The following is a 16,039-nucleotide window of genomic DNA, read 5'->3' on the forward strand; positions in this document are numbered from 1 at the left end:
CAAGGCTGTTTGTATTTCCCTCCGTGGGGTTTCTGATTAATTACGAGGATAACTAAAATAAAAGATTTTTCCTTTTGTCATTGATCTGCTCTCTTGGACTGATAATTTCACTGAAAAGAAAAACACCCTTCCCTCCCTACGGGCAAACTGCACTGTTGTTATTTTACAGATTAAAATAGGGACTGTGCAGTGTGACCCGGTACATCACAGCTGAGCACAGTGGAGGAAACTGCTTTCATGTGCTTGGCCACAAAAAGGGAGAATTCCTAAACAGATCCCTTCTATGCAAATATCAGTTAGGCCCAGAAAGTCACGCTGAATGATTTATTAATCATTTATTATCCCTTCAGCACTGAACAAGACGACCATCCTTTCCTTGAAACACCCACAGATAAAAAATTCCTTAACTCAAGACATTAAATAGGATGTCCTTGCAACAGGCCTTGTTCCACCCTGGTGCTCAGGGAATACAGTCCAAGCTTTTTGACACCCATGTGTCAAAATACAGCTTCCTGGGTGCAACTGAGCCAAAGGGTCTGCTGCTGAGCCAGAAGCTCCACCTCCAGCCATGGGGGGGTTACCTTTGAACAGGTTCTTTTCCTCTGCTGCTCACTGTGTCTTGTTCACGAACCAGCGACACAGAGCATGACTCCAAGGACTGTGAGCAGCATTCCTGCTGCAACCCCTATAGAAATGAAAAACAATATATTGGGAACCTGCACAATTCAATGCCAGTCACTCAGATCTTCTCATTGCTAAATACAGGGTGCTCAGATGCCATGGTAAACAGGACAGCATAAATGTCTAGACAGATATGACCTGGACCAGATGAGTTCTGAAGGGGTTGGATGGTTGGACTGCCCATGTACATTGAGCAAAGCATGTTTGTAAGAAAATGTTGCTGCTGATGTATATCTGGCTAGCAAGAACCAGGCTTAAACAACAAAGAAATGCTTTAGTGTATTCCTAAAGCTGTTGCGCTGGCTCCTGGTGTTCTTAAGTTTTCAAGTTTCCCACCACTTTCTTACTTTCTGAGCAGGGTAATGTTACTGTAGGATGTAAGGGAAGGAAAGGATGGGTATTAACATTTGGGGGCTTATGGGGCACTCTTTTTCCATGGTGGGCATATTATTTAGTGCTTCTCTTATAGTTAAATAACTAGTTAGGTAAAGGCTCAGGCCTCTAAGCGCTGTTAGCTTAGAATAGCCAGTTCTATCTTCACATTTACTAACCCTGCCCACAAGTCCATTTCACTTCCTTTTTGGGTTCTGTAGCAAGAACTGCTGCTTAACTAGTTAAAGCCCTTGGTGGGTATTTGCTGTTCTTCAGGAACCAGAGGGTAGCCCAAACTATTAAGTCAGCAAATAGATGCAGGAGATGATGTGTTTGAAGTGTAACTTACTTTTACCACCAATGTCTTCTCCCAGAATCTTCCCAGTCACCAGCGTGACTATCAAAGCCAGGGAGTTACAGAGCGGTACTGCCAGGGACATATCTGAAATTGAACAGTTTTAACACAAGCAGTTTACAAATGGATAATCTTGTACACATTGTAAGACACTGTTTTGTGATTATGGCAAGACAGCTGCTTGATGTTTAGCTGAATCACCAGACTAATCAATAGCACTGATCCTCCCAAAATCCCAAATAACCCACTCCAGAAAAGCAACGAGAACTAACCTGCTGATGCCAAGGTGAGGTAGAAGAGGAGAGATCCACCTTGATTGAGCAGAAATGGCACCATGTACTGCAGGAAGAACATGAGCCTGTCAATTGCTGCTTGCAAACCCACCACACGCACCCCCAGTGAGGGGGCAATGAAGGACCCCAGACCCACTCGCACTGTGCTGTGTTTGGCAGCAGCAATGTGGCACTCTAGTGATTCCACTGCCAGTCACAACCTGCTCAATGCCTTAGTTCCCCAGCCTGCAGAAGGCAGACTGTGGTTATTTCATGCAAAATATGAGGGTTAATGACCTGCTGCCTGCAAAAGTGGTCTCAGTTCTGCACAGGAAGAGGCAGTGCTATAGGCAATTAAATGAAATATTACTGAGGTTAAAGAATTCTGATGATAAATGGAATATTTAAGTATCAAGTCCAGAAGTAAAGAGGTAGGAGTGATCCCAAAGGCAGCCTGACACCCTCCTACCTCCCTGGCCCCAGAGCCCAGACAAAGTTGCACCTTGTAGTTGAGGCCCAGGAAGCAGACGAAGTCTCACCTTGTAGTTGAGGCCCAGGAAGCGGATCTCAGCCAGCAGCTGCTGCAGGCGGCCCTGGCACTGCACCTCCTCCAGCCCCGCCGCACCTGTGCGCAGGAATGGCCCGGTGCTGCCCCACAGCACGGCCACCAGCACCAGCACCACTGCCTCTCCTGTGGCACAGCCTGAGCTCAGTGGCCTGATGGCCCCAGGGGAACACCAGCCCTGCCATCACCGCCCTGAGAGGGCCCGCACCGGGTCAACCTGCCCTCATCTCCCCACAGAGGGCCTGGCCAGGCTCACTGCCACCCCCCAGCAGGAACAGCCTCCCCCAGCCCAGCTCACTGCTGTCTCCCATCATGAAGGTCCCCACTCAGGCCCTGCTGCCACATCCCTCTCAGAGAAACACCCTGCAGCAAGCCCAGCCTGCTGCCGCATCCCCCTCAGGAAAGGCCCCTAGCAGGGCCCGGCCTGCGGCCACACTCCCCTGAGGGAAAGCAGCAGAGCCAGCCAACATGGCCACATCCCCCCTCAGGGAAGGCCCCGCTGCAGGCCCGGCCTACGGCCACGCTCTCCCCTCAGCGAACGCCTCACAAGCGACCCAAGCCCAGAGCCACATCCCCTCTCAGGGAAGACCCCCACAAAAGCGGTGGCTGTTTCCCTTCCTAAGAGAAACCCCCTCTACTCCCCTCAGGGCCGACCCTTCCCCGCCCAGCAGCGCTCTCCCCTCAGCCCCGGAAGCTCACCCACGGGCGCCATAGCGACGGTGACGTATTTCCGCTCTGCGCGCCCTCTGACCCGGAAGTGCCCGTGCGGCTCTCTCGCCACAGCGGTGCCGCCATGGTGAGGAGAGGGGATGGAGCTGGGGCAGTTTTGGGGGTAGTGACTGGTGACCGGGCGGTGTAGGGCCGCCGGGACGGGGCTCCTGGGCCGCGGGGCCGTGGGGGGCGGCGGGGGCGGCCCAGGAGCCCCGTCCCGGCGGCCTCGGCCGCGTCTGGCCTGAAGCATTAAATGGCGTCTCCCCCCTCGCAGAAGCCGATCCTGCTGCAGGGCCATGAGCGCTCCATCACGCAAATCAAGTACAACCGCGAGGGAGACCTGCTTTTCACCGTGGCCAAGGATCCCGTGAGTGCGGCGGGCCCTGCTCCCCTCCCCTGTTGAAAGCTAACCCTCACCGCGATAATTAATCAGTCGCGTTAATTAATCCGGCTGGTAAGAGGTGTGCTGGGTTGTTTTCTTCTCCCAGATTGTCAATGTTTGGTATTCAGTGAATGGAGAGAGGCTGGGCACCTACAATGGCCATACAGGAGCCGTCTGGTGTGTGGATGCAGACTGTATCCTTTGATTGCAGAAACCAGTTTGTCCCGGATTTTTCTTTACAGTGATTCACTTAAGGTGATTCCTCCCAACTGCTGTGCTGTTTTTTCTTGAAGAGGAGCACGGGGACAATACAGTGCGTTGAACTCTTCCGCTGTCTTTCCCTTACTCTGTCTTCTGGGTACTGTTTTTTTCCCCCAGGCTGGAATAACACATGCAGTGTGCCCCATCTGCCCTCATTTGTGCATCACTGCTTTTGTTGTTGTGGCCCTGGGAGATTGGGGAAGGTGCCTTGAGTTGCACAAGGTCTTTGGTCTCCAAAGGGTGCGTTAATGCAACAGCTGGAGCCTTTTTCTTTAACATTTCAAAAGGAAAATTGTGGATTTTGTAATGGGAACACTTAGCCTCTGTGTCTGCTTCCACTGGAGTGTTGTTAGTCCTGGAATGGATGTTGCCCAATATCTGATAGGGCTTCTTACTCGTGTTTATAAGTATTCCCATGGTATCTAGACAGCAGCTTTTGGGGCTGAGAACATACTGATATTCCTTAACTGGTGACATAGGGGACACACGACATGTGCTCACTGGCTCTGCAGATAACAGCTGTCGGCTCTGGGACTGTGAAACAGGTAAGACTTTTCCCACACAGCTGCGTTTGTGTCCCAGCTTTGTCCTGCTGTGAAGTCCACTAAGCTGGCAGGACGTGGTGGCAGCATACACACGTGCTTGTTCATCCCCCTGAAAGAGGTCTGAATCCTAACTTGGACTGCTGGAGGGAAGAGGGTTTGTGTATGTGCCTGGTTTCTGGTGAATATGTAGTGAATTGACTTACTTTACCACCCAAGTAGTCAAAATGTGCAGTGAGAGCTTGCAGGTCGCCAAACTTGCTTGTCAGCTGCGCCCAGTGCTCTCATCCTCCCTCTGACCCTGCCGTTCAGCTGATCTTTGTCATTAACCTTGCAATCAAATACCCAGTGAAGTGTCGTTTTCTGCTCTGCGTTCAGGAAAGCAGCTCGCTCTAGTGAAGACAAGCTCAGCGGTGAGGACGTGTGGGTTCGACTTCGGAGGAAACATCATCATGTTTTCCACGGACAAGCAGATGGGATATCAGTGTTTCGTGAGCTTCTTTGATCTCCGGGACCCCAGCCAGATTGGTGAGGAACCCAGGCCAGCACTGGCACGAGGGAATAAGGGGAAGTGTTGATCGCTGGAGCCAGTGTCACCGTGTCTCTCTGTCTCCTTCCTTCCTTCCTGCAGAGAACAACGAGCCTTACATGAAAATTCCCTGCAGTGACTCCAAAATCACTAGTGCTGTGTGGGGCCCTCTGGGAGAGTTCATCATCGCAGGACATGAGAGCGGAGAGCTGAACCAGTTCAGTGCCAAGGTCAGTCTGATAAGGAACAGCATCTCCCCGGGCAGCAGTGCTTGGGGGAGGATATCACAGCATTCCTGGTGTGGTCATGGGACAGAATATGGCCTTTTTGGCTCAAACCAGCAGCCTTATGGAAGGATAGTTAAAATATGCGGCTCCCTTGAGCAAGGCCGATGTAGCAACATGTGCCCTGCAGCTGACAGTGACATCTCCTACATTTTTTTTTAATGGGGAAGTCGCATGTACACTCACTTTGCCTGCCAGCATGCTGAAACTGCCTTCTTCACCCTTCAGTCAGGGGAGCAGCTTTCAAACATCAAGGAGCACACCAAGCAAATCAACGATATTCAGACCTCCAGGGACATGACCATGTTCATCACTGCCTCCAAGGACAACACGGCCAAGGTAAGGTCTCCCACCAGAAATGCAGGGGACTGTTGATATTTGCTTGCAGGACTTTGCTCAGAGACGTGGCTATTGCAGAGGTTTGCTCCTTAGAAATTTGAGTAAGGGGAAAGTTCGGTGTGAAAGGGGAGATGCCACCCTGTGGAATTAACGGCCAAGTATTGAAAACAACATTGCCAAAATATGTCTGCAGTGTGCTACCGCCAAAAAGTGATAGAGGCGAGATATATCTTAGGCCAGTATTTTGGGGAAATATTTTTGGGATTTGGGTGCCCATGAGCAACTGTAGGGGTAACATCTGCCCAGGTGAGGCCTAGCAGCCAGATTTGTGTGAGTTAATTGGGTTGCCGGCCCTCCTGCAGAATAAATTTCTCCCTTTTGCCTCCTAGCTATTTGATTGCACGACACTTGAGCATTTGAAGACGTTCCGGACGGAGCGACCGGTGAACTCTGCTGCACTCTCCCCCATTTTTGATCACGTAAGAATGAGCTCGCTCGTTGTCACAATTTTACTGTGACTTGCCTCAGATAGCTGGAATACGGAGTGTTACCAGCCCAGCTAGAAAAAAACATCACTGTGGAATGGGTCTGGGGAGCTTTGCTGCAGGCTGGTGCAGGGAACAAAGCTTTGTGTCCTCTGATCTTCAGATGTGTCTGGGAGGTGGGAACTTCGTGGGGCTGGAGTCAGGCCTGCTCATGAGTTGGCGCGATCTGCTGGGTTAGTAGGAGGCTTCCCCAAAGTTTGGCTTCCTCCTCTCCTGGCTCCTGCTGAGCGCGTGTGGAGTGACCAGCACTGAAGCGTTGTGGCTTCTGTCTGTTGCAGGTCGTGCTTGGTGGTGGGCAAGAGGCCATGGATGTAACCACAACCTCCACCAGGATTGGAAAATTTGAGGCAAGGTTGGTCCTTTTCCTCTGGCAGGGCTGAATCCTCACTCCTGACAGCCCAGGGTTCTCTTCTCAGAGCATCTTGCGTCATTAAACTTGCAGACCTTTTTTGAGGAAACCCTGATTGTGTCCCTAACCAAACTCCCAACTTCCTGAGATAATTTAAATCTTCCTTCTCCCAGGTTCTTCCACTTGGCTTTTGAAGAAGAGTTTGGCAGAGTGAAGGGTCACTTTGGTCCGATAAATAGCGTTGCATTTCACCCCGATGGGAAGAGGTGAGGATCTCTGTGGGTCTTGCAGGGTGCCCCAGTCAAGTCAGGCCCACCTGTTGGTTAGGATGTGGCTAGGCTCACAGGAGCTCTGCAGTGGGAATGGAGCAAGCACCTTCCTTAATTCTCCCATTCCAGCCCTGCTGCCTCCCCCCAGGCTGACCAGGGGGTTCATTTAGGCCCTATTGCACAGCTTGGCTGCATCACTGATTGTTTTGTTTTGTCTTGTGACTCCTTTATCAGTTTTTGGGGGGCATTGTGAGAACAAACCTCACGACTATTTGGTATAAACCTGGAGGCAGCGAGGTCCTGACAACATCCGTGATTTTATCTTTGTCTTTCCTCCTGTAGTTACAGCAGCGGGGGTGAGGATGGCTACGTTCGCATCCATTACTTCGATCCCCAATACTTCGAGTTTGAATTTGAAGCTTAAAGGAGGACTTCCCCTCCTCTTCCCTCCTGCAGTCCATCGACTCCTGCACAGAACTGTTGTAAGGCCTGAAGTTACTCTGCTCCGCAGGAGGCAGCGGGAAGCAGTTAGCAGCAAACTTGGGGGGCTGTGTGAAGGTGGGGAGCTAGAAACCCAACCGGCTCCAAAGGGCAGGACTGGCTTTCACCGGAGGTAGAGGGAAGGCAAGGGAGGGAGCTGGGCTGGCTGCCTGCCTGCCCCTGGGGATGCTGACTTCCTGCCCTGCTGGGCATATTTATATATCAGGGGAGAAAAAAGATCATCAGGAAATAAACAGAAATCTTCTATAAACACAAGGAAAAGCGCCTCTGATTTTGGTTTGGCTTTTTTTTTGGGCTGGAACAGAATTAACCTGAGTGCTTTGCTTTCCTGGCTCTGTTGGCGGTGCCTGGCTCCCCACCCATGGGCAGACAGTGCCTCTGTCCGCCGTAGCTTAACTCTTTCCCGGGGAGGATCTGCAGCTATGGTTCGGGTCCAGCCCTGAAGTGTGAACAGGCTGGAAGCGCAGCAGCCAGTCATTGTTTTCCAGATGACACACACGCACCCGGTTCTGGTGCTTTGTTTATTTGCTGGACTGACCCTGAGCCAGCTTTCCTCATGAAACAGTTATTTCCTGCGCTAGTACGCTGGTGTTGCAAATCCTCATCCTTCCAGCCCTCTTGCCCTGTGTCTGTCTGTCCGGAGGGGTGGTTTGTATCTCTTTCCTTCCCCGAAACTGGGTTCAAGGGCAGATTTCCCGGGCTGGCTCCCAGCTTGGAAAAATTCTATGATTTCATGGCTGATGCAACACATGAACTGCAGTTAGCATGCCCTTTGTGGAGAGGGCCTCGTGACTTTAGTGTGTTTTGCTGCTTCAGTTTTGCTGTGCTGACTGTGCCTGGCAGCCGGGCAGGGGCTGTGAGCCTGGCACGCCGTGGTGGGAGCTGCCAGAGGCTGATGCTGCTGGGCACATCGACCTCCCGCTGCCTTCTCCACCAGCGGTCCAGGTGAAATCCCGCTGGGGAGGGAGCAGGCTGCTCCTGCCCCGACGTAAGCGCAGAAAGCAGGTGTGGGCTGTGAGAGAGACCACTTTACTGAAACAAGCTCAGTCTGTGCAGCCCAGAGGCTACAAAAAGGGTCTGTCCACCCCATCCTGGAGTTGTCCTCCAGGCTCCGCAGGGCCTGTGTCCCGCACAGCGCTTCCTGCGGAAAGCTGCAGTGTCGCGTTGGCCCGGCAGCCCGTGGGGACTGGATTACCGCATTGCCCACGCTGCCGTTCATCGTCCGTTCTCTGTCTGGGCAGCGGGGTCAGAGAGGGACCGGCTCAACCTGCTCTCCACGCTCTCCTTGACTGGGGGGTCACCCCCCTCTGCTAACCGCTGGACCTCTGCCCAGGCCTCGTCCAGGTACTGGGATGAACGGATCCATCGGAAGAATAAACCTAGGAGAGAAGGGGCTGTGTGTTGTCTCAGCTGTGCCGTAGCCCTGGCGAGAGAGGGAAAAGCAGAGCATTCCCACCCAGCCCAGCTCAGAGCTGAAGGTGGGTTTGGAGGGCACCGGACCCAGCTCACCCTGCCAGAGCTGGATGCTCTGGGGCTCGACAGAGGGCCAGATGACCAGGGCGTTGTGCGAGTAGAGGGGGTTCAGGTACTTCTTCTTCTCCCCAGGTTGGTTCAGCCAGGCCCAGAGGGCATGCGTGCTCTCCCTCACTTTACACAGGCACCTGCCAGAGAGTTGAGAAGCATTTCAGCTCCTCCCAGGGGGCCTGGGGTTACCCAGGCTATGACCGGGAGGGCTTCACTCTGCCCCATCTGACAGGGTCTGCGCCAGGGGCACAGTGGTGACCACGGCATTGCTCCTAAGGGACAGTGCTGTCCCCGCTTCCCACCCACTTGCCTCTCTTTCTCGTTGTTGCAGAGGAAGGTGCCGTAGGCAGAGGCGTAGGCGTTGTCGAAAAGGGTGAGGAGGAGATGCTCGCTGAACTCCAGAGAGAAGGGGAACTGGCGGCTCAGCTGCCACACGCAGTCGAGGAAGAGGAGGAAGAGCGGCGCCTCCTGCTTCAGCCGGGCGTGGGAGTAGGCAGAGCGGGCGCAGCGGAGGTGGAAGGGGTGGCCAGCCTGTGGGACCCCCGAGGGGGAATAACGGGGGTGAAGAGGAGTGGGGAGTGCGCCCAGCCAGGCTGGGGTCCCCAGCCCCCTTGGGACTGCTGGTCTCACCTCAATCCACTCCCGCTCCAGCAGCCCCTGGAAGCCTGCCAGCGTGCGGCAGGACGGGTCCAGGATCACCTGGGCCAGCGCCGTCACCAGCAGCGTCGTGTCCGTCCCCTCCGCCCCGTGGACCAGCACGCTGGCCTCCTCCCTGTGGGCAAGCGCGGACGGTTGGGGCGATGCTGGCGAGCCCGGGGTGATGCCCGAGGTTTGTGCTGTGTTGAGAGCTTTGAAAGGGGGCAAGTGGGGGCCGTGGGGCAGCAGCCCCCCCCTTACCTGTCCAGGCACTGTGCGGCCAGGCAGGCTGTGCTCAGGGCTGCCTTGACGTGGCTCAGCCAGCGGCAGCTCTCCAGCCGGCTCAGCCACCGGTCCATGTTGATTGAGGTGTCATTGCAGGCTTCCACCAGTTTAATAAAGCTCTCCTGCAGCGGGCGGCCTCTGGGAGGGGAGGAGAGCGCTGTCAGGGGCTTGGTGAGTCTTGCAGGGGGCTGGAGTCCCCATGCCATCAGCAGGGCAGTGTGACCACCCATGTCACGAGAGGGCCAGGCCTCAGCACAGCCCCTCACCTCTCCAAGGGCCGGTGCAGCCTCCTCCACTGCGGGTAGGAGGACTTGGGCTCCGTGCCCCCCCCCGTCATCCGAGCCTGCTTCGCCGCCTGGGCCGACCGCGTGTCAATGATAAAGCCTCGCTCCCCCTCATCCAGGATGGTCCCCAGCAGCATCTCATCCTCACGGCAGCGCTTTCGGTTGGGGCCCGTCAGTGGCTGGCTGCTGCGGAGCATCGCCTGCGGGGTGAGGGCCAGCGGGCAGTGGGGGGACCCTGTGGGGTTGGGGGGCTTAGAGCCACCCCAGGGCTGGCAGTGGTGGGAGAGGAGACAAGGGGCAGAACAGGGAGGTGGACTCACGGTGCCGTTCTTGCAGTGGTAATAGCTGAGGACGGGGAATCGCCCGCCCTGCCGGAAACGGGCAGCCTTCTGCAAGGTGTCATCGTCCACCGCTGCCGGCACGATGACGGTGGGAGGGTACGTGGGGCAGGTGGTGAAATCCCGGTTCACATCACTCAGCCGCCACTGGCTCGTCTGGCGGAGATGGGGGGGAGGGGGGCTGCCTTGGGTGCCGTCTTGGCTGCGTGAGCCCCAGTGGGCAGCCCGGCATGGCGGGGGGGAGTCGCTTCTGCCCCCAGCCCAGCCGGCTCCCTCCCTTCCAGGCTCACCTGTGAGGCGATCCGTTGGAAGTACTGCTCGAGAGGGAAAAGGTGCCATCCTTCCTCGAGCTTCAGGCTCTGGGGTCTGTAGAAGAACGGGTACATCATCATCACGGAGTCCACCGAGGAGAGAGCCTGGAGCGAGAGCAAAGGTGGAGCTGGTCACGGGCAGGGGGTGCGGATCAGAGCACAGAGGTGGCTCAGAAAGTCCCCACCATGTCCCCAGGGCTCTGCAAACCCTGGGTCTGTTCCCTACTCCTGGCCACATCCCAGCCGAGAGCGAGGGCTGGGGGGGCAGGCGCTGGCACCAGCAGCCCCGCTGGCACCCGGTGCCAATGGTGCCAATGCTGCCCGCCCCGGAGCAGAGTGTTTACCCATGTTAATGACAGACCAAGAGCAAACACTGCAGGCGGCCGCTTTCCCCTGCCAACACTTTGCACCCTGGGCAAGGCTCCGGGAGCTCACCTCGATGGAGCTGGCGATGTTGAGACACTCTTCCATGCCAGGGATCTCCAGCTGCAGCACCTTCAGGTCTTTGCACCGGAGCGTGATGGTGCCGGAGGAGCCAGCGATCCTGGGGGAGGCAGGGGGGGCTCAGGACCAGCTGTAGGTCCATGTACGCAGAGACAGCGCCGAGCTGCCCTCTCCCCCCGGGAGAGCCAAGCGGGGCGAAGCGAAAGGGCTGTGCCGGTGCGGGATCGCTGGCTCTCATCCGGCACCGGGGGCTCGCCTGTCCGAAGCCAAGATTTCCAGCATCTCCCTGGGGCCCGGTGGGCACGGCGGTGGTTAGCACAAAGCCGGGTGCTGCCAGCTGGGTTAGCAGAGCCGAGAGAGCATTAAAAGCCAAACCTGGTGTCTCGTGGGGAGTCATTAGTCCGGGGGGGCTGGTACCAGCCTAAATTCTGCACTCTGAGGCACGGAGGAGAAGAGGAGGTCAATGGCCGGTGCCGCGAGCGTCGCCCGGCGTGGGCCATGGGGAAGAGGAGGGACGAGGCTCAGCAGGCAGCGCCATGGGGTGCCCGTGCCCTGCCGCCGGGAGAGCAGTGGGGGATCTCCTCCAGCTAAGGCAGGGGTGACACTGGTAGAAAGGACCGCAGGGACAGCCGTGGGGACAGACCCACCTCTTCTCCACAGCATCCACGTTGCGGATGAGCAGCCAGAGCTCCAGGGTGCCGGGCTGGCTGTCCCCCCCGGGGCAGGAGGAGAGGAGCAGGTGGTGGCTGGTGATGCACAGGGTGCCCTTCACGGCCGGCAGCCCCACGCACGACAGCAGCACGCTCTCCACTGTCGCCGTCTTGATCAGCTCGGAGAACTCCATGGCGGTGCTGGCAGCCAGGCACAGGACCTGCTGCCGCAAGGCCGGAGGGAGAAAGGGGAAATCCTGCAGCGACAGCCCAGCCCGCAAACCCTCTTCCCTCTGCGTCACACGGGGCCCTATAGCCTCACCCCCCTCTTCGTGTTTACATTGTCACCTACAGCCTACAGAGCTTCCTCGCTGCAAAATGCAGGGGAGTGCCATGTTTCCTCCCCCAGCAATGCTGTCACTGCAGATGGGGAAACTGAGGCACAGGCCGAGGGGGCTGAGCTGGTGCCAGGCTCCCCAGCAGTGCACAGACCCCAAGCTGGGTACCCCGCACCCCACGCCAGCTGTGCTGCATGCGGGGCGTGGGGGGTGGTAGCTGGTGCCACTGCAACCGCTGTCTTGCGGGGAGCAGCTCTGGGTCCTTTGCTGCCGCCATGGGGCCTGCCATGCCGGGGCTGTATGGTGCTGAGCACCACCAGCACCCCAGCACAGCCTGAACCTGGCTCCCAGGGTGCTGGGGGGCTCTGCCTGCACCCACAGCCCCCCGTGGCCCTGGGGATGGAGCCAAGTGCCCTGGGTGAGGAGGAGGAGGAGGAGGAGGAGGGTGAGCAGCTGGCAGCAGTGCCTGCTGTGGCCACCCCAGTGCTTACCTGCTCGGGCTCGGTGCAGGCAGGGACCTCGGGGTGCGAGTGGGAGATGTTGGGGTGCAAGTGGGAGATGGGGTGACCTCGGGGTGCAAGCGGGGATCTCAGGGTGCAAGCAGGAAACTGCTGGGTATAAGCAGGGGAGCTCGGCATGCAAGCAGGGAGCCTGGGGTGCAAGCGGGGGACTTTGGGGTGCAAGCAAGGTTCTCGGGGTGCGAGCGGGAGACTGTGGGGTGCACGGGAGACCTTGGGGTGCAAGCAGGGGACCTCAGAGTGCAAAGAGTGCACTCAGAGGGCATAGGGAGGGGAGCTCAGGGTGCGAGCAGGGATCTCGGGGTGCAAGCAGGAGAGCTCAGGGTGCGAGCGGGGACCCCGGGGTGTGAGTGGGGACCCCGGGGTGCGAGCGGGGACCCCGGGGTGCGAGCTGGGACCGCACACCCAGCCGTGCCGGCGGGGCCGGCGGATGTCGGGGTTAAGGTGGCCCGGCCCGGGGCGGCTCCGCCGGCGGGGCCGGGATGGGCGATGGTCTCCCGGGCTGGGGGGGGGGGAAGGGGGGTCACCGCGTGGGGTGCGACAGCGAGGGGACACGCGGGGGCCGTGGGGAGGGACACGCGGGGGCTGGCAGCGCAGCAGGGGCGCTGCACGCAGGGTTTCGGGGACGCGGGGGGCTGTCCCCGGGGCAGGCGGCGCCCGTGGGGCGCGGGCCAGTCCCGTAAGCCCCCCCCGCTGCCCCCGGCCCGCCCCGGGCAGCGCTTGCAGCACCGGGCAGGGCGGCGAGGGGGGGGGGGCGGGGGGGAGCGGCCAGATCCTGACCCGGTTCCACCTTAAGGGCCCGGCCGGGATGCGGGACACCAGCTGCCCCCCGGCTCCTCGCCCCGTGTCCCGCCCCGTCCCCCCCCCCTCGCCCGGTTTCTTTTTCCGTCCTTGGGCTGTTTTTGCGGGCCCCCCCGGTGCGAGAGGGCGGCTTCGCCCGGGGATAAATCATCCCCGCTCCTCCTTGCCAGTGTATCCCGGTGAAGGCTTCCTCCAGGGAAACAGGGAGACTCCTCCCAGCTGGAGACAATAATGCTAAAAAAGACAAGAAAAGGAAAAAACAACAGTAAGAAAAAAAAAAAAAAAAAAGAAACCAAAACGAACAAACCCAAATAACCCCTCCTTTGCGCTCCTCTGGATACGGAAAGTTCCTGCCCGTTGGAATTGCCCTCGACATCCCCAACCCTTATCGTCCTGGGGGTGCTGGTGGCCAGGGTGCTCCTCACTCTGCAGGTGCAGGGGGCAGAACCTCTGTCTGCCTGGGGGCTTTGGGGGGGGGGGTCCCAAGGGTGCTGCCATGCCCTTCGGCCAGCTGAAGTTCAAGGAGCTGGGCGAGGAGGAGCCCACCTGGGAGCAGGAGAGCCTGGACGGCGTGAAGGCGCTGGCGGCCAAGTTGAAGTTGCAGACACGGAGACCCTCCTACCTGGAGTGGGAAGCCCGGGTGAGGGGGCAGCCCTGGTGCAGTCGGACCCCCGGGGGGACATGGGGGGCACGGCAGGGCCCTGGGCACCCTGAGGATGAGCAGGATGGCAGCGTCTGTGGCTTCGCCACCATGGAGGCGGCGCTGGAGTGGCTCAGGATGGAGCTGGTGAGTAGTTGCTGGTGGGGTGGGAGACACAAGGGGTGGGCAAGGGCTGAGCCCCCAGGCAGGGACAGGAGGCAAGAGGGGTGGGCAAGGGCTGAGCCCCCAGGCAGGGATGGGTGGGCAAGGGCTGAGCCCCAAAGCAGGGACTGGAGGCACGAGGGCTTGAGCGAGGGGTGAGCCCCCAGGCAGGGACAGGGACTGGAGGCACGAGGGGTGGGCAAGAGCTGAGCCCCCAGGCAGGGACGGGGCCACAGGGCTCCTTCGTGCGGAGGGAGGACTGGCAGCCCGGCTTCACGCAACAGCGATGGGATGTGCCCGGGCCAGGGTGCTCCAGCCGCTCCAGCCATGGCACGCTGCTTTGCTCCTCTGCCCAGCACGGCCGGTGCGTGTGGATTTTTGCAAGGCACGTGTGACACTGCGGTGCTGCAGCTCTGCCCCTGTCCCCTTGCCCAGCGCTGGGGGTCACAGCTCTGTCAGGCGTCTGCATTTGTCACCCCCTCCTGCCTGCTCTGCTGGTGGCACGGCTGTGGTGGACTTCATTGGTGTGGCACAGCCTTGGTGACTTCCATGGGGTGACCCCGGCAGCGAAAGCCAGGCGGGTACAAACCCACGGGTGCCTGAGCTGACCCTGGGCTGTGACCCTGGCACCGACCATGTGCCAGCCCTTGGACAGTGTGTGGGCTCCCCAGGGCCACGTGTGCGTGTGGTCCCTGGTGGGTTTGTGCCCTGGGCAAGCCCCAGCCCTGCTGCCCCACCACCCCCACTGCCTGGGCAGCTGCCCCAGCGGCCAGTCCGGCTCTGGCCCTGATGCCTACCTCCCCGTGCAGCAGGAGATGCAGGCTGTGGACCAGCGCCTGGCACAGCAGCTGATGCGCCTGCGGGCGCAGCTGCACCGGCTGAAGGTGGAGCAGGCCTGCCACCAACACAAGGAGATGCTGGATGATGCCACCTTCGGCCTCGAAGGCTGTGAGGAAGACTCGGATCTGCTCTGCAACATCCCCCCCAAGGCTGCCTTCCTGCTCTCCACGCCGCTCAAGCACATCGGCGTCACCCGCATGAACATCAACTCCCGACGGTTCTCCCTCTGCTGAGCGTGGCAGGACCCTGCAAAGTGCGCAGTACCAAGCCTGGATGGGAGCCTTGCAGGCACCCATGGGTGCATCCAGACCTGGTTGGGCTCAGGGATCCCTCCACAAATGCCTTGGGGACTGTAGAGCTGCTGCCAGGGCTGCCCCCCCTTAGGGCAGGCAGTGCTGAGCCTGTGCTGCCAGCCCTGCCCCAGGGACAATGCCAATGCCACCAGTCCCATCAAGCACAGGGTGTTTTGGGGCACCCAGTGCTCTGTCCCTAATGATGGTGGGGTCAACCACAGTGGAAAAATGTGGGGTGCAGCCCATTGAGAAGGAATAAAAGGAGGTGAAGGCGAGAGCTGATGTTTTCTCTTTATTTTTGCATGCCCCAGGGCACCTGCCTTTGCCTCCAGATCTGGCTCCCAGCCCTTCGCTGTGGGGGATGTAGGGGTGGCAGGGGGGTCCGTGTTGCCATCGCCCCTTCCCTGGCTGCTCCCAGGACTCTGGCTCACAGGGTGGGTGGTTTCTCATCGGTTTCTGCTGCAGGAAAGTGCCATGCCGGAGAGACAGTGTCTCTGCTTTGGGGACATTGCATCTTCCTGGGCCAGCACCTTCCTGGGCACCCCTGGCAGCAGATGGGTGCTTGGGCTGCATCGCTGCAGGAAATGCTTGTCACCAAACTGGCTGCGAATGGAGGAGTTGTTTCTGAGGCTTGATGCCGGGAGATGCCAGGGGCCATGCTCAGAGTTTGGGCAGCCCCACATCCCCGTCTCCAAGCCCTGACAGCACTGTGCCGGGAGCAGGAGGGATCCTGGAGGTACTCACCAGAGCAGTTCGCTTTTAGATTTTCCCTTCCTATATTAACATCAAACCCTTTACAACAGAAGTTGCCGCTTGCAGGATGTGACTTTTGTAGAACCCTTTTTGTCAGTGCTGCTGAAAAAGATGTGAGGTGACCCAGGCATAATTTGGGGGGCTGCTTCTCCTTCCCAGAGTAGCAGCAGGACATGGGGAGAACCCGATGTGCACCCTGAGGCTACAGCACACCCCAGCACCTTGGAGCGCTCCCCACCATCCCTTGCTGGGGGCACCTGCTGTG

General features: G+C 58.6%; 3 protein-coding genes and 1 non-coding gene across 6 annotated transcripts; 2 read left to right on the forward strand and 2 right to left on the reverse strand.

Moving 5' to 3' along the window:
* Positions 1 to 310: 310 nt before the first annotated feature.
* On the reverse strand, positions 311 to 2,219 carry LOC102057609 (uncharacterized). The gene is made up of 4 exons (XR_008731189.1): positions 2,183 to 2,219; positions 1,681 to 1,747; positions 1,403 to 1,495; positions 311 to 685 (listed from the first exon to the last, which is right to left on the reverse strand). It is a non-coding gene; the product is annotated as an uncharacterized LOC102057609 (transcript).
* Positions 2,220 to 2,713: 494 nt separating this feature from the next.
* On the forward strand, positions 2,714 to 7,218 carry EIF3I (eukaryotic translation initiation factor 3 subunit I). The gene is made up of 12 exons (XM_055704882.1): positions 2,714 to 2,750; positions 2,869 to 3,041; positions 3,231 to 3,323; positions 3,445 to 3,532; positions 4,079 to 4,144; positions 4,520 to 4,669; positions 4,773 to 4,900; positions 5,183 to 5,293; positions 5,683 to 5,772; positions 6,117 to 6,190; positions 6,361 to 6,453; positions 6,799 to 7,218. Exons 1-12 carry the CDS (start codon positions 2,714 to 2,716, stop codon positions 6,878 to 6,880), a joined length of 1,185 nt encoding a protein of 394 aa, XP_055560857.1. The 3' UTR covers positions 6,881 to 7,218.
* A 747-nt stretch (positions 7,219 to 7,965) lies between these two features.
* On the reverse strand, positions 7,966 to 11,719 carry LOC102057778 (myotubularin-related protein 9-like). Of its 2 annotated transcripts, XM_027808967.2 has the most exons (11): positions 11,427 to 11,719; positions 11,155 to 11,214; positions 10,771 to 10,879; positions 10,315 to 10,440; positions 10,007 to 10,180; positions 9,669 to 9,886; positions 9,379 to 9,540; positions 9,112 to 9,253; positions 8,792 to 9,012; positions 8,467 to 8,618; positions 7,966 to 8,336 (listed from the first exon to the last, which is right to left on the reverse strand). In XM_027808967.2, exons 1-11 carry the CDS (start codon positions 11,621 to 11,623, stop codon positions 8,173 to 8,175), a joined length of 1,725 nt encoding a protein of 574 aa, XP_027664768.2. In that variant the 5' UTR covers positions 11,624 to 11,719; the 3' UTR covers positions 7,966 to 8,172. The 2 variants fall into 2 exon arrangements, with proteins under 2 accessions (XP_027664768.2, XP_055559572.1); XM_055703597.1 differs by lacking the exon at positions 11,155 to 11,214 and having other exon boundaries at positions 11,427 to 11,717.
* A 1,105-nt stretch (positions 11,720 to 12,824) lies between these two features.
* FAM167B (family with sequence similarity 167 member B) lies at positions 12,825 to 15,296 on the forward strand. Of its 2 annotated transcripts, none has more exons than XM_027809027.2 (2): positions 12,825 to 13,873; positions 14,701 to 15,296. In XM_027809027.2, exons 1-2 carry the CDS (start codon positions 13,583 to 13,585, stop codon positions 14,959 to 14,961), a joined length of 552 nt encoding a protein of 183 aa, XP_027664828.2. In that variant the 5' UTR covers positions 12,825 to 13,582; the 3' UTR covers positions 14,962 to 15,296. The 2 variants fall into 2 exon arrangements, with proteins under 2 accessions (XP_027664828.2, XP_005432816.2); XM_005432759.3 differs by having other exon boundaries at positions 12,853 to 13,873; positions 14,698 to 15,296.
* The last annotated feature ends 743 nt before the right edge of the window (positions 15,297 to 16,039 follow it).

This window comes from Falco cherrug, chromosome 3, assembly GCF_023634085.1.
Source record: "Falco cherrug isolate bFalChe1 chromosome 3, bFalChe1.pri, whole genome shotgun sequence".
NCBI lineage: Eukaryota > Metazoa > Chordata > Aves > Falconiformes > Falconidae > Falco > Falco cherrug.